Consider the following 14,077-nt stretch of genomic DNA (forward strand, 5'->3'; position numbering starts at 1 on the left):
GACCATCATGGCTAACATGGTGAAACTCCATCTCTACTAAAAATACAAAAAAAAAAATTAGCCAGGCGTGGTGGCGGGCGCCTGTAGTCCCAGCTACTCAGGAGACTGAGGCAGGAGAATGGCGTGAACCCGGGAGGCGGAGCTTGCAGTGAGCCGAGATAGCGCCACTGCACTCCAGCCTGAGACAAAGCGAGACTCCATCTCAAAAAAAAAAAAAAAAAAAAAGAGAACCACTAGCCTAAGCTTTCTGCCCAGGAACTCAAGCAATGAAAATCAGACTGGGGAGAAAGATGACACACGTTAGAAGTAAGAATGAGATAAGCATGTGGTTGATGCTCTCACTGGATCCTCTCCCTTCTGGGGATGCACCTACAACAAAAAGTCACAACCGCAGACTCATTCACAGTCCTGTGGGGAAGGGAGTTTGGTGGCAGCGAGACAACTGGCAGAGTGCCTAAGAGTGATTCCTTCTTAAGAAATGGATTCACCTTCCTGTGGTTCCAAAAATGCTGGTGCACTCCTAAGAGAACACAGCCGACGTTTAGATAACACGGCTCAGTTTCACCGTTTTACTTTTTGATTCTTCCAAGGAACCTGTAAGAGGAGAGATTATCTCCTTCATTTTGCAAATGAAGGGACTGATGTCCAGATGGGTTAATTGATTTGCCCAGAAGAATATGCCCAGTGACAGGTGGAGCTGAGACGTCAATTCTAACATCTACGGGGTATTTACTAAATCCTAAAACTTACGCAAGTATGAACTGAATAATTACAGAATGGTAAATTCTCTAATTACTTCTCACTTCTTTGACAGAGTCTTCAGCTATGTGCTTGTGGTATTTCTCTGGCAGACTTTTTTTTTTTTGAGATGGAGTCTCACTCTGTCACCCAGGCTACAGTGGAGTGGTGCAATCTCAGCTCACTGCAACCTCCACCTCCTAGGTTCAAGCAGTTCTCCTGTCTCAGCCTCCTGAGTATCTGAGGTTACAGGTGCACACCACCACACCTGGCTAATTCTTGTATTTTGAGTAGAGATGAGGTTTTGCCAGACTGGTCAGGCTGGTCACAAAGTCCTGATCTCAGGTGATCCACCCACCTCAGTCTCCCAAAGTGCTGGGATTACAGGTGTGAGCTGCCATGCCCGGCCTCTTACAGACTCTTATTTACCCACTATACTCATTCGTTCTTCATCTGCTGCTCAGGGCTGCTGTATGCCATGTGCCAGGCTGTCTTTCCCAGCTTCCCTTGCAGCTAAGAATGGTCATGTGACATTATTCTAGCCAATGAGATGTCAGAGGAAGTCTACTGAGTCCCTAATACAGCAGTCCCCAAACTTTTTAGCACCAGGGACCAGTTTCATGGAAGACAATTTTTTCATGGGCTGGGTGTAGGGGGAGGATGGTTTTTGGATGATTCAAGTACATTTATTGTGCACTTTATTTTTCTTATTACATCATAATATATAATGAAATAGTTATACAACTTGTCAAAATGTAGAATCAGTGGGAGCCCTGAGCTTGTTTTCTTGCAACTAGATGGTCTCATCTGGAGGTGATGGGAGATAGTGGCCAATTATCAGGCATTAGAGTCTCTCGTAAGGAGCATGCAACCTAGATCCCTCGCATGTGCAGTTCATAACAGGGATCACCCTCCTATGAGAAGCTAATGCTGATGATGATCTGACAGGAGGCAGAGCTCAGGTGGTAATGCAAGAGATGGAGAGCAACTGTAAATACTGATGACATTTCACTCATTTGCCTGCCACTCACCTCCTGCTGGGCAGCCCAATTCCTAACAGGCCACGGACTGGTACTAGCCCATGGCCCAGAGACTGGGGACCCCTGCCCTAATCCATTCTCTTTCTTCTCTTCTCTAAAGAAAGTCAAAGGAAGTGGGATCTTGACATGACAAGCATGAGGATACAAAGCAAAAATATCTTGAATAGCAGAGCAAAAATATCCCTGGGTCCTGATTCATCCTGACCTGCTGCCTGCCCACCTCCAGGCTTCTGGTTGCATGAGAAAAGCCCCTATCTGTTTGAACCACTCTAGGTTAGGATTTTATAAGCTGTGGCCAAATGTATACCTAATGTATACAGTTTCCTATATGCTCTTCCTTGTCGTTGTTCTTTTTCTTCACAATTAAATACAACATCTAAGCTAAGCTGCACCAGTGAGCACGGGACTGAGGCTGCAGCCTCAGCACGCTGGGCATGCAGAGTTCTTGTCTCGGCTCTATCACCTTTGAGACCTGTGGCATCTTGTAACCAAATCAATGCTTTCATTTTCCCAGTTTCCATTTGTTTTTACAAGATAAGGCAACTGTGGGAACATATGCAAACAGCTGTGTAAACATTTTGCACAGGAATGGCGACAGTGCTAACAATTAAACCATTTCTTGGTGGACCAGGCACCCCACTGTGCTTCAGCCAATGAGGGAAGCCCGGATTCATCATGTGGAAGGTGGTTTGGGGTGTCAGTCAAGTACCTGTATAAAATTCTGACTGTTTGAAAATCAGATGTACAGAAGTTAAGGACTGCCTGGACCAGGAGTGGTGGCTCATATCCACACCCATAGTTCCAGCACTTTGGGAGGCTGAGGTAGGAGGACTGCATGAGGTCAGGAATTCAAGACCAGCCTGAATAACACGGCAAAATCCTGTCTTGACCAAAAAAAATACAAATTGAAAAAAATAGCAATGCATGGTGGTGCATGCCTGTAGTCCTAGCTACTTGAGAAGCTGAGGTGGGAGGATCTTTTGAGCCCATGAGTTTGAGTCTGCCGTGAGCTATAATGGGCCACTGTACTCCAGCCTGGGCAACAGGGCAAGACCCCATCTTTAAATAAGCAAACAAATAGAAAAATGAACTGCTTCTATTTACTGCAGTGGCAGCCTTTTTATGCCAGATTTTCCTAGGCATCCATGTCAGTTAGTTATTGCTGAAAAATAAACCACCTCTAACTCGGTGAATTAAAACACGAAGTATCTGTCTATTATTGCTCAGAGTCTATGGGCCAGCTGGGTGGTTCTGCTGATCTGAGCCAGGCCCTGCTGATCTTGGCTGGTTCACTTGAGTGTTTCCATCAGTCAGTGGTCAGGTCTACTGGGGCAGTGGGGATGAGGTGAGGAGAATGCTCTAGGATGTCCTCATTCCCATATCTCCTAGTTGGCTGGCTGGCGGCTCTGGAGACAAGGTTGAAGGAGTCATGTGATCGCTCATCCCCCAGCAGGTAAGCTGTTCACATGGCAGCGGTGGCCTTCCAAGAGAACAATAGGAAATAGACAAGACCTCTTGAGGCCTAGGTCACGAACTAGCACTATGTCCCTCTGCCACATTCTATTGATTAAAGAAACTCACAGCTGGGCAAGATGGCTCACACCTGTAATCCCAGCACTTTTCGAGGCCAAGGTGGACGGATCACCTGAGGTCAGGAGTTCAAGACCAGCCTGGCCAACATGGTGAAACCCTGTCTCTACTAAAAATACAAAAATTAGCCAGGCGTTGTGGTAGGCGCCTGTAATCCCAGCTACTCGGGAGGCTGAGGCAGGAGAATCGGTTGAACCTGGAAGAGGTTGCAGTGAGCCGAGATGGCACCACTGCACTCCAGACTGGGTGACAGAGTGAGACTCTATCTCCAAAAAATAAAAAAATAAATAAACTCACAAAGCCCTTCCAGACGTAAGGGGTAGGCAAAAAGGCACCCCTTCTTGATGGAGAAGATTGCAAAATCATTTTGCAAAGGGCATAGGTGTAAGAAAACTAGAGAACAGAGACTATTGTTGTAACCAGTCTACTATAGTATCGTGAATAAAACCTTTTCATAGTGGAAAATGCCATGGACATCAAGGAAGGAGATGAACAAAAACTGGGTAGCAGAGAGATGATCGGGGGGATGACAGGGAAACAGATCCTGCAGAGGAGGAAGAATGAGCTTCAGCAAAGTGAGCAGAGGAAGAGGTGGGAGACACAGATTATGTGAAAATGCCACTCTAGTTTTAATTTATTTGTAGAGACGGGGGTCTCGCTATGTGGTGCAGGCTGGCCTCGAACTCCTGCAATCAAGTGATCCTCCTACCTCAGTCTCCCAAAGTGCTGGGATTGTTAGAATGGCATTTTCGGGCCATTCTAATAATTGTGTCTGCACTGACTCGTACTAGGTGCTTAATCTGTGCCAAGCACTTTGCATGCAAAAATCTCACTTAATCCTCAATCACTCCTATGGGCAAGGTTCCATTATTAATCCCATTTTACAGATGAGAGAATCAAGATTCAAAGAGGATTAGGTAACTTGTAGAGACACATAGATAAGAAGTGTGGAACACAAGATTTGAAGACAAGCCTTTTTTGTTTTTTTTTGTTTTTGAGATAGAGTCTCACTCAGTTGCCCAGGCTAGAGTGCGATGGTATGATCCCGGCTGCCTGCAACCTCTGCCCCCTGGGTTCAAGCAATCCTCCTGCTTCAGCCTCCCGAGTAGCTGGGACTACAGGTGTGCATCACCACACCTGTGTTTTTGTTTGTTTGTTTTTGTACTTTTAGTAGAGAAGGAGTTCCACCATGTTGCCCAGGCTGGTCTCGAACTCCTGACCTCAAGTGACCTGCCTACTTTGGCCTCCCAAAGCGCTAGGATTACAGGCATGAGCCACCGTGCCCTGCCGATAAGTCTTTGCATTAATGTATGCTACTGTCTGTCTCTAACTTGTCTCTCTGTCCCTACCTCTAGCCCCATGCCCAGGTCTGGACCACTGCAGCATCCAATTCCTTATAGTCTTGCTCCAGGACTTGGCTAACTTTTTCTACAAAGGGCCACAAAGTAAATATTTCCAGTTTTCTGAGCCATCTGGCCTCTGTCCCAGTTACTCAGCTCTGCCCAGGTAGCGTGAAAGCAGCCATAAACAGTATGTTAATGAATGGGCGTGGCTGTGTACCAACGACACTATTTACAAAAATAAATACTCAGGTGGTAGTTTGCCAACCCCTGTATAATCCACTCTCCACACCTTAGCCAGAGTGAGCCAAATTCAAATGTGACCTTGCCACTCCTTGTCTAAAGTGATTCAACAGTGCCCTTTGATCAGTTCAAACCCTCCGTGTGGTCTGCAGCTGTGTGTGCGTGTGTGTGTGTGTGTGCCTGTGGACTCTGTACCAATGGCATCACCATTCCCTGGCAGCTTGTTAAAGAGGCCGAATCTCAGGCCCTGGCCAGTTATGGTGGCTCACATCTGTAATCCTCGTGCTTTGGGAGGCCAAGGCAGGAGGATGGCTTGAGGCCAGGAGTGTGAGACCAGCCCAGGCAACAGAATAAGACTCCATCTCTACAAAAAAGTTTTTAAGTTAGCTGTGCATGGTGGTGCATGCCTGTAGTCTCAGCTAGTCAGGAGGCTGAGGCAGGAGGATCACTTGAGCCTGGGAGGTTGAGGCTGCAGGGAGCTATGATCCCGCCATTGCACTCCAGCCTGGGCAACAGAACAAGGCCCTGTCTCAGAAAAAGATAAAAAAGAAGGCAAGATCTGCTGAATCAGAACTTGGGGGTTTTGTTGTTGTTGTTTGTTTTTGCTTTTTTGAGACAGAGTGCCGCTCTGTTGCTCAGGCTGGAGTACAGTGGCACAATCTTAGCTCAGTGCAACTTCCACCTCCCAAGCTCAAGCAATTCTGGGGCCTCAGCCTCCAAAGTAGCCGGGACTACAGGCATGTGCCACCATCCCTGGCTAATTTTTGTATTTTTAACAAGATGGGGTTTTGCCATGTTGGCCAGCCTGGTCTCAAACTCCTGACCTCAAGTGATCCCCCCACCACGGCCTCCCAAAGTGCTGGGATTACAGGTGTGAGCTACTGCGCGCAGCTAGAACTTGCATTGTAACAAGCCTCCCAGGTGATCTGCACACTCCAGCCTGAGAAGCTCTGGCTTCAAACTCCCTCCCACCTCATCCCTTCCACTGACTCCTCCTCCCCTCCTCTCCACCCACCCCTACTTTCCAGCCAAACTGGAATGCTCTTTCATCTCTGCGTTCAATACATTCCTCTCCAGTCCAACTCCCTTCACTGGGCTAATTCCCACCTATCTTTGCATCTCAACTTAGATGTCACTTCTTCCCAGGAGCTCTCCTGAAAACCCTAAAGTGCACGAGGTACCTTTGTTTGGTTTTCAAAAACTTTCTCCTACCCAGCACCCACCAGGCTGTACAGTAATGGGTTCTTTCATAGCCTTTCTGCTTCTCCCTGTGGACTCCTAAGAGTGAAGCCGTGTCTGTCTTGGCCACCTTTGTGTGTGTGTCCTTGATGCCCTGGGACAGTATTATTCACACCCCACCAACTTTCCCCTGGGCAAGTGTCCTACACAACTACTGTTTCCCTGGGTTTCCACCTGGCTCTGAGGCTCTGAACGGCCCTTAGTCTCCAAGATTCTATCTCCTGCTAAGCCTGGTGGTTTTTTGTATTAGCGAATGTTTACCATTTTTCAAGGGCCTGAGGGCCTAAGAGATTTCTGGACAAAATTCTTGAGCCACAGGCCAAGACGTGAATCGTGTTTGGGTATGTGTGAGGGAGTAGGGGTGGGAGAGTGAGGCAGAGAGGAGAGGTGGAGACAGAAGGTTCTAGGCCAGGAAGAAGACTTCAAGGTTCAGGATTCCAGGGAGCACACCTGTAGCACTGTGAACTAGCATTTTTTTCACACCTGTATACAGAGCTAATTCTACATAAAAATTATCCTCAGCCTTAATGCATGGGAAAAGTTTTCCATACACCCAGATGCTCAAAGCAGTTGAGGCTTGTGCAAAGAACCACAAGCCAGCACAGGCACAGGCTGCCCTCCGGGAAGACGAAAGCCCTCCCCAGATCTGACATTCAATCCAGAGGTTTCTACAAGTTCCTTTATTAATAAAGCAAAATAGAAAAGAACAAGGTCCCCAAATGACCCATATGATTCAAAGTGCAAATTTACTCCAACCTGCAAGAGAAAACGAATGGCAGGTCTTGACTGCGGGGGCCATGGAAATTTGGGGTGATTAAATTGCCTTTGAATCACACAATTGTAGCAGCTGAACCACATCTGATTAACTCTTTGGTCTCTGTTATTGGAACAAAACCAGTGCTATGCCTGCAGCCGCCAGACTGCAACCAGAAACACAGTTTGGGGTCAGAAGACATTAAAAATCACAATAAAATAGGAGGAACGTTTAAAGTCAAGCAACTGAATCAAAGCACCTTTTTTTAAAAAAGCAAAAAGTTGTTAAAAAATATTCCAGAATAGTAGATACTTCATAAACCAGATTACAGTATATATCATTTTGCTGGACATTTTAGTCTATTTTCTGCATACACAGTCACACATTCTTTACCCTCTCCCAACTTATACGTGCTTTATCCCCTCCAGTCATGCGCTATGTAGGTATAAAAAAAATAAAGATGTATCTAAACAAGTGACTTAAAAAAAAAAAAAAAACTAACGAATGCCACAATGATAACACTGAACTTGTTTCCCTCTTGAGGGACATTGGAAATGTTACCGAGGTTCATTTTCCCTGCCACTGACTCATCTTCCTCCATGCAGACAGGGATGAGAAGTCGAAGTCTTCATCAAGGTCAAAAGCCACATATTACAGAAAAAGTGACTTACCCCATAGAGGTTATATGAGATGCTCTGGAAGCAGTTAGGTTAATTCCTTCACAGTGTTTACTAGGACATCAATTTTGGTGGAGCTGCTGAGTCAGGAAATGATAGAGGCCGGTGGGGTGCCTCACGCCTATAATCCTAGCACTTTGGGAGGCCGAGGTGGGTAGATCACCTGAGGTTAGGAGTTTGAGACCAGCCTGACCAACATGATGAAACCCCATCTCTACCAAAAAAAAAAAAAAAAAAAGCCAGGCCTGGTGGCAGGTGCCTGTAATCCCAACTACTTGGGAGGCTAAGGCCCAAGAATCACCTGAAACTGGGAGGCGGAGGTTGCAGTGAGCTAAGATCATCCCACCGCACCCCAGCCTGGACAACAAGAGCAAAACTCTGTCCCGAAAAAAAAAAAAGAAAGAAAATGATAGAAACATTCAGGGGTGAAGTCTGATCAGAACCATGCTTTTAGGCCAGGTGTGATGGCTCACGCCTATAATCCCAACACTCTGGGAGGCCAAGGTGGGAGGATGGCTTGACTCCAGTAGTTCAAGACCAGCCTGGGCAACATAGGGAGACCCTGACTCTACAAATAATTTAAAACTTCGCTGGGTGTAGTGGCACATACGTGTGGGCCCAGCTAGTTGGGAGGCTGAGACAGGAGGATCACTTGAGCCCAGGAGGTCAAGGCTGCAATGAGCTGCAATCTTGCCACTGCACTCCAGCCTGGGCAACAGAGTGAGACCCTGTCTCAAAAAACAAAAACCTGTGTTGTTGGTAGTGGAAATGGTACAAGCCTAAGAAGCTTGCACCCCAAATCCAGCAACCAATCACCACTGTGAAGGCATGGGCTAGGACACCACTAACTCTCCAAAATTAATTTAAATGTAAGAATAAAATACAAAGAAACAAGTTATTCTGCAATCCTTCCTGATTACTCATCTGCAAACTCCGACAGAACCAAGAAGTTTACCCCAAATCACCAGGAAAGAAATGCCAGAAACTGGCCCTAAGTGGTTTGACGTAGGATCTGACTCAAAAAGAGGAGCTTGGAGATCAAACGTCCTCCTGGGAATTGTGAGTTAAGTGTTATCTGTGGCTATGTTAATTTTTTTTTTTTTTTTTTTGGTTTGTTTCTACAATAAAGCTTAGCTCTGAGAGATTAAGATGATTTGAAATATCACACCCCCAAGTATACATAACACTACCATATCCAAAACGAAAAATATGACCATATACATACTTGGGGTGTTAACTGTGTAAGGCAGTGGTCGCAAACTGGTGGCCCCCAGGCTTAAACAAATGTTGGGCCCACGTGGTATTTTGGACTTTTTTTAATTACTTGCTTAAAAATCATCAAGTTTCACTTAAAAAAAAAAAAACAAAAAACAAAAAACCTGATTTCCAGCTTGTTGCCCCACTTTTTTCTGCATGGCTGAGCAGTGGTCCCCTCTTTAAAGGCAAGCGCAGTTTCCCCCCCACCTCCCACCCTGTTTCTACAGGCTGCTGAGTTTGCGACCCCTGGTTGGAAATAGCACTAAAAACATGTTTCCTAACCCAAACCTCTCTCACCCCCTCACACAATTTTCACTTCATTTCCCCTTCCCTCTCTTGCTTCACTTCTATCTTAAGTCCTCCTTCCCCAGTTCTTTGGATTTCTCTTGCTTCATTCGAATTCTGCCTTCTTTCGGCTTCAGTTTCATTTTGCAAAAAACATCTCCGCTCAGCCCACGATCATTCCAGGAAGGTTCCCAAGGCTGGTCAGTGGGAGGTACCGAAGGGTGTCTCGCCACAAAATGACTGAGTCATCTTCCCCAAAAACATTTTCCTCCGGCACTGGCTGGACAACTAATTTTTTTTTTGTTTTTTTTTTTTTTTTTGCTGTTGTTACTGTGGAACCTTCTTGCATGAGAATATTTGCATATATGAATCTCCAGTACCAAGCATACACCAAAAATGTGTACATTTCAGATGAAGGACATAATGGAGCCCTAATAAAATACAGAATTGAGCTTAATTTAACTGTCTTAGGCAACCATCATGCCTGGCTAATATGCCATATTATTTCTGTTGTACACAGTACATGTTTTGGTTTACTAAACATTGATCAAAATTGATCGAAATCTCTAAGTTTTGGTTACCATGTACAGAGAACAGTTGCTCAGCATGGCATTTAAATAAAACAGTAATATTTTAAAAACTCACAAATACAATGCACAATTTATTTTAAAAAAATAAAATTTAAAAACCTTGAGGATGGATGAGGCTTTGGGTAATTAACCTGAAAAAAAAAAAAACTAACAAAAGAACTACAAGAACTAAGTATGTTACCAGATATATATTTTAAAACACTATTAAAAGAGGAACTCACTGACATAGCTAGAAATATTTCTAAAATTCAGCTTTTAAAGCTTTTTTTTTTGAGGCGGAGTCTTGCTTTGTCGCCCAGGCTAGAGTGCAGTGGCGCGATCTCGGCTCACTGCAAGTTCTGCCTCCTGGGTTCAAGTGATTCTCCTGCCTCAGCCTCCCAAGTAGCTGGGATTACAGGCGCCCGCCATCACGCCCGGATAGTTTTTGTATTTTTTAGTAGAGACGGGGTTTTGCCATGTTGGCCAGGCTGGTCTTGAACTCCTGACCTCAGGTGATCAGCCCACCTGAGCCTCCCAAAGTGCTGGGGTTACAGGGGTGAGCCACCATGCCCAGCCTTAAAGCTTTATGATCCTTCCAACCTTTGGTCCTACTGTAGCAGACAATGAGTACAGAGGAAGCTGTGGTTGAGTATGGAAATATATATACATATATGTGCATATATATATAATATGTATATATATAAGATCTACTATTGGCATCTATTTTAAGAACTATTTTTTAAAAATACTGTGCAGTTTCTATCTTTGCATAAAGTTAGCAGACTGACTTTTTTGCACAATTCAGTACCTTATGACCTAACATTGATCTCATAAAGCTAGGAATGACCTTTGCGGGGAACTGTGCTCAAGACAACCTCAAAGAGACGGCACAATATTTGCAGCTGCTTCTCTTTCAGCCCAAGGTCGCAAAGGATATAAGAAGCCAATGCAGCTTTGAGGAGAAGGATTCCCCGTAAATCACCTCTCACAATGATTTCCCACAGCGGGCAAGTGGATCCCCTAAAGAAAGAAGGTTTATAGAGTTCCCTCCAAAGAGCTCAGAACTTCAACAATGATTCTATTCGCATAGCCATTTCTGTCTTCCAAATTTTAGCTGTAAGAGTCTGAGGAGGTGCATGTTTTTATTAAGAAAAAAAAACCAATGTGTAACACTTAGACTGGCTGCATTTCCAATCAGGCAAACCGATGATGGGCCATGGTGAACTTAAAACTGTAATTGAGGGCTGTTATAAATTTGGTAGAACAAGGAACAATTCCAGGACAGGCTACTCCCAGCTGCAAAACACACCCAACCTGGTGATACTGATACCTAAAGAGAAAAAAGAGACAGACTGCTGTCAAGGGCTGTGTCCCTTGCTCTTTTCCTAATTTGTCTCCTCTGCCCACGACCAAGGAGCAACTGACCTTCAAGCACACAGCCCAAGATACTGAACTATAAGTGAAATGTTTTGCAAGACCTGTGCTGAATCAACAGGTCTCTTGGACCACGTAAGACTGCTTGAACAAGGAGGAACCATCAGTGGTTAGAGATCCAGCACAAACCACATGCTAAACAGCAGGTATTTCCTTTTCATTAGCTCATTAAGCTCAGAAAGAAATCTCTTTGTGAAGGAGTTTGCTAAAAACCTTAAAACAAAAAACGTTTCTGTCTCCAGCCAGCAGCCAGCCTTGGAGAAACACCATTACAGGCAAAGCCTAAAACACATCTTTCTCCAAAGCCAACATGTTTTATGCCTTCACCAGTGTTATCTTGAATATGTATTTGGTTGCTACTTTGGTTCCAGCCATGTCTGGCTGGTAGTAGGTAGTTCCATGAATGGGTGCTGACGGACTGGTACATATCCCAGCTTGTGGCCTACAGCGATGTCAGGCAAGCATGCTGGCCACTTTTCAAGGCTGTACATTTAATAATAAATATAACTGGCTTCCCTCGCAGACGCAATGCTTGGTGCTAGCAATTACCACGGTATGAGTGAATTGATCAATATAAAGTGCAATTTTCTCTGGAAGTTTCTCTAATCAACTCTCGATTGCCTTTCCATCTGTGTGACTTAATTTTTTGACAATCTTGTCAAACACCTGTGATTGCACCATTTTAAAAATACATTAATATTAACTTGAACAGTGGAAATTATGTTCCTCTGAACATTAGCCCCTAAAATAGAACTTCCATTCCAGTTGCAAATAAAGATTCAGACTTTTCTTTTTAAAGATAATCAGGAACCAAGTACCTAGCAAGTAATTGTGTCAAAAACTTTAGTGTTTTTTGTTTGTTTGTTTGTTTGTTTTTAATTTGGGCAGAGAGATCTGTGTCTAAAAACTGACAGAAGAAATTTTCCCTGCAGCTAGTTCTTGCTTCTTCTACTGGACTTCTGTAAAAGCCACATCCTTCTACAGAATCCGTCCACAGAGAACAACATTTGAACCAATTCTTGGGGCTGCTGTTGCATGTTTTCCCTTAGTTTGCCCAGGACACTCTAGTGGGTGTGAAGATGTCATATTATATTGGACTGTGAAGCGAGGAGGTGATATTTAAGCCACTAAAGCTTGTGGCAGCCACCAAATTTTTCTCTGCCGTCTGCAATCTTGCATTTAACTGGCTTCACCGCCATTCCCACCCCCACCCAGTGGGAAAGGCTTTAGGAGCATTTGGTCAGGTGGGGGTGCTGTCAGAGTTTACGGTTCACCTTCAAGGAAGCCCTGGGTGCGCTGACTCCGGGGCAGGGGGCACCTGGCAAGGTAGCGGGGACCCCCGTAGGCCCGGAGAAGCTGGGGCAGCCTTTGCCATGTGGACAGCAACCGCGCCGCTGCAAGTTCCCGGGCGTGCCCGTCGAAAGCGGCCAGGAGGTCAACTGGGGCGGCTTCCCGCAGTGCCTTGGGCAGGGGACCCACCTCGGCAGCCGCCCCACCAGGGCCCAGGACGCAGTGGAAGAGCGTATGGCGTCGCAGCAGGCAGTCCCTAAGGAACTGCACCAACTCCTCCAAACACTTTCCCAGGTGCTCCTCCTCCCAGCCTTGCCCAGGGGCCCCCTTGCGCAGCAGCACTGCCAGCAGCACTGTCTTGAGCACATACGAGGACAGGATTCGTCCCCACTGGGTGGCAGCCGCTGAGTCCAGCCCACGGGCGCCCAGATCTCGCAGAGCCTTAAGCAACTGCAGGCACTTGAGGTAGCAGGCACCTGGAGCTGCCCGTTCCTGCAGCCAACTCAGCAGCTTCTGCTCCTGGCGTGCTGTGTTCACACCCCACAGTGCCTCCGCGCGCAGGCCCTCAGGGAGCTCCAACAGGGGTGCGCTGGGCAGGGGTGGCGGTGGTGGCGCCACAAGAAAGACCCCATCTCCCAGATGGACTGCGGGGATGAGACGCACAGCCATGGAAAGGCGGCAGCAGCCGTAGTCAGTGCGGCAGGGCAGGATGTGTAAGGTGGGGGGCTGTTCCAGGCCACCCGGGGTCAAGGTGACCCGACAGCGCCCCTCCAGGCTGTAACGCACAGTAGCCAAGGAGCGCTGCAGATGCGACTGGAACCAGCGCAGCACCAGAGTAGCAGAGAGGTGACGCCGCCCGCGGACATCCACGCAGAAGGCATCAGCAAAAGGTTTGCAGTCCCGAAGCCAGTGGCCCCCCGAGGCCCCCAATGGTGAGGGTGGTGCCTTGAGGGCGCACACGAAGCAGCCGCGGAAGGCTGGGGCCAGCACTGGCTCCTCGCCCAGGCTCCGTGGCTCCAGCGTCACAAGCGGCGGCAGGCGCAGTGGCACCAGCACGTCGAAGCTGTCGGGCCGGCGGATTTTATGCTGCTCGTAGGCGCTGCCCACCTGGATGAAGTCTCCGCGGAAGGCCAAGGCCAGCGCTCCCCCGGGAATGAGACCGGGGGACCCCCGGGCGCGGCCGGCCCGCACCAGCTCGCCCACGATCCGGCTCACGTGCGCCTTGCTGTGGCCCAACACGTGCGGAGACAGACGCACCTCGTGCTCGTAGTAACTCTCCAGCAGGATGCTGAGGCCCGGCTCTCCGAAGTGTCTCGAGGAGAAGGCGGCGTGACGCCCCAGACGGGGAGACCCAGGCAGGAAGCGCTGCCGGACAGCGTGGCGACAGCGCAGGAGGACGTAGCTGAGAAGGAGCAGGACGGCCACCTTGAGCAGCGGGAAGCCGCCGTCCACGCCGTCGGGGGGCTCAGCCCGGGCGCCCCCGCTTCCCCGCAGGACATGGTAGAGGCACACCAGGGCGGTGCACAGGCCGGTCACCAGGGGCCAGAAGACGCGTAGATTGAGGGTGTAGTGCACCGACATGCCGGGCGCCCGGGGCGGCGGTGGCCGAGCAGCCCAAGGG

The 14,077-nt window shown here is 47.5% G+C and overlaps 1 protein-coding gene across 1 annotated transcript; it reads right to left on the reverse strand.

Moving 5' to 3' along the window:
- Positions 1 to 8,736: 8,736 nt before the first annotated feature.
- Positions 8,737 to 14,077, reverse strand: ITPRIPL2 (inositol 1,4,5-trisphosphate receptor interacting protein-like 2). Its single transcript, XM_011962569.1, has one exon. The coding sequence runs from the start codon at positions 14,035 to 14,037 to the stop codon at positions 12,430 to 12,432; it is 1,608 nt and encodes a 535-aa protein (XP_011817959.1). The 5' UTR covers positions 14,038 to 14,077; the 3' UTR covers positions 8,737 to 12,429.

This window comes from Colobus angolensis, unplaced genomic scaffold, assembly GCF_000951035.1.
Source record: "Colobus angolensis palliatus isolate OR3802 unplaced genomic scaffold, Cang.pa_1.0 Scaffold598, whole genome shotgun sequence".
Taxonomy (NCBI): domain Eukaryota; kingdom Metazoa; phylum Chordata; class Mammalia; order Primates; family Cercopithecidae; genus Colobus; species Colobus angolensis.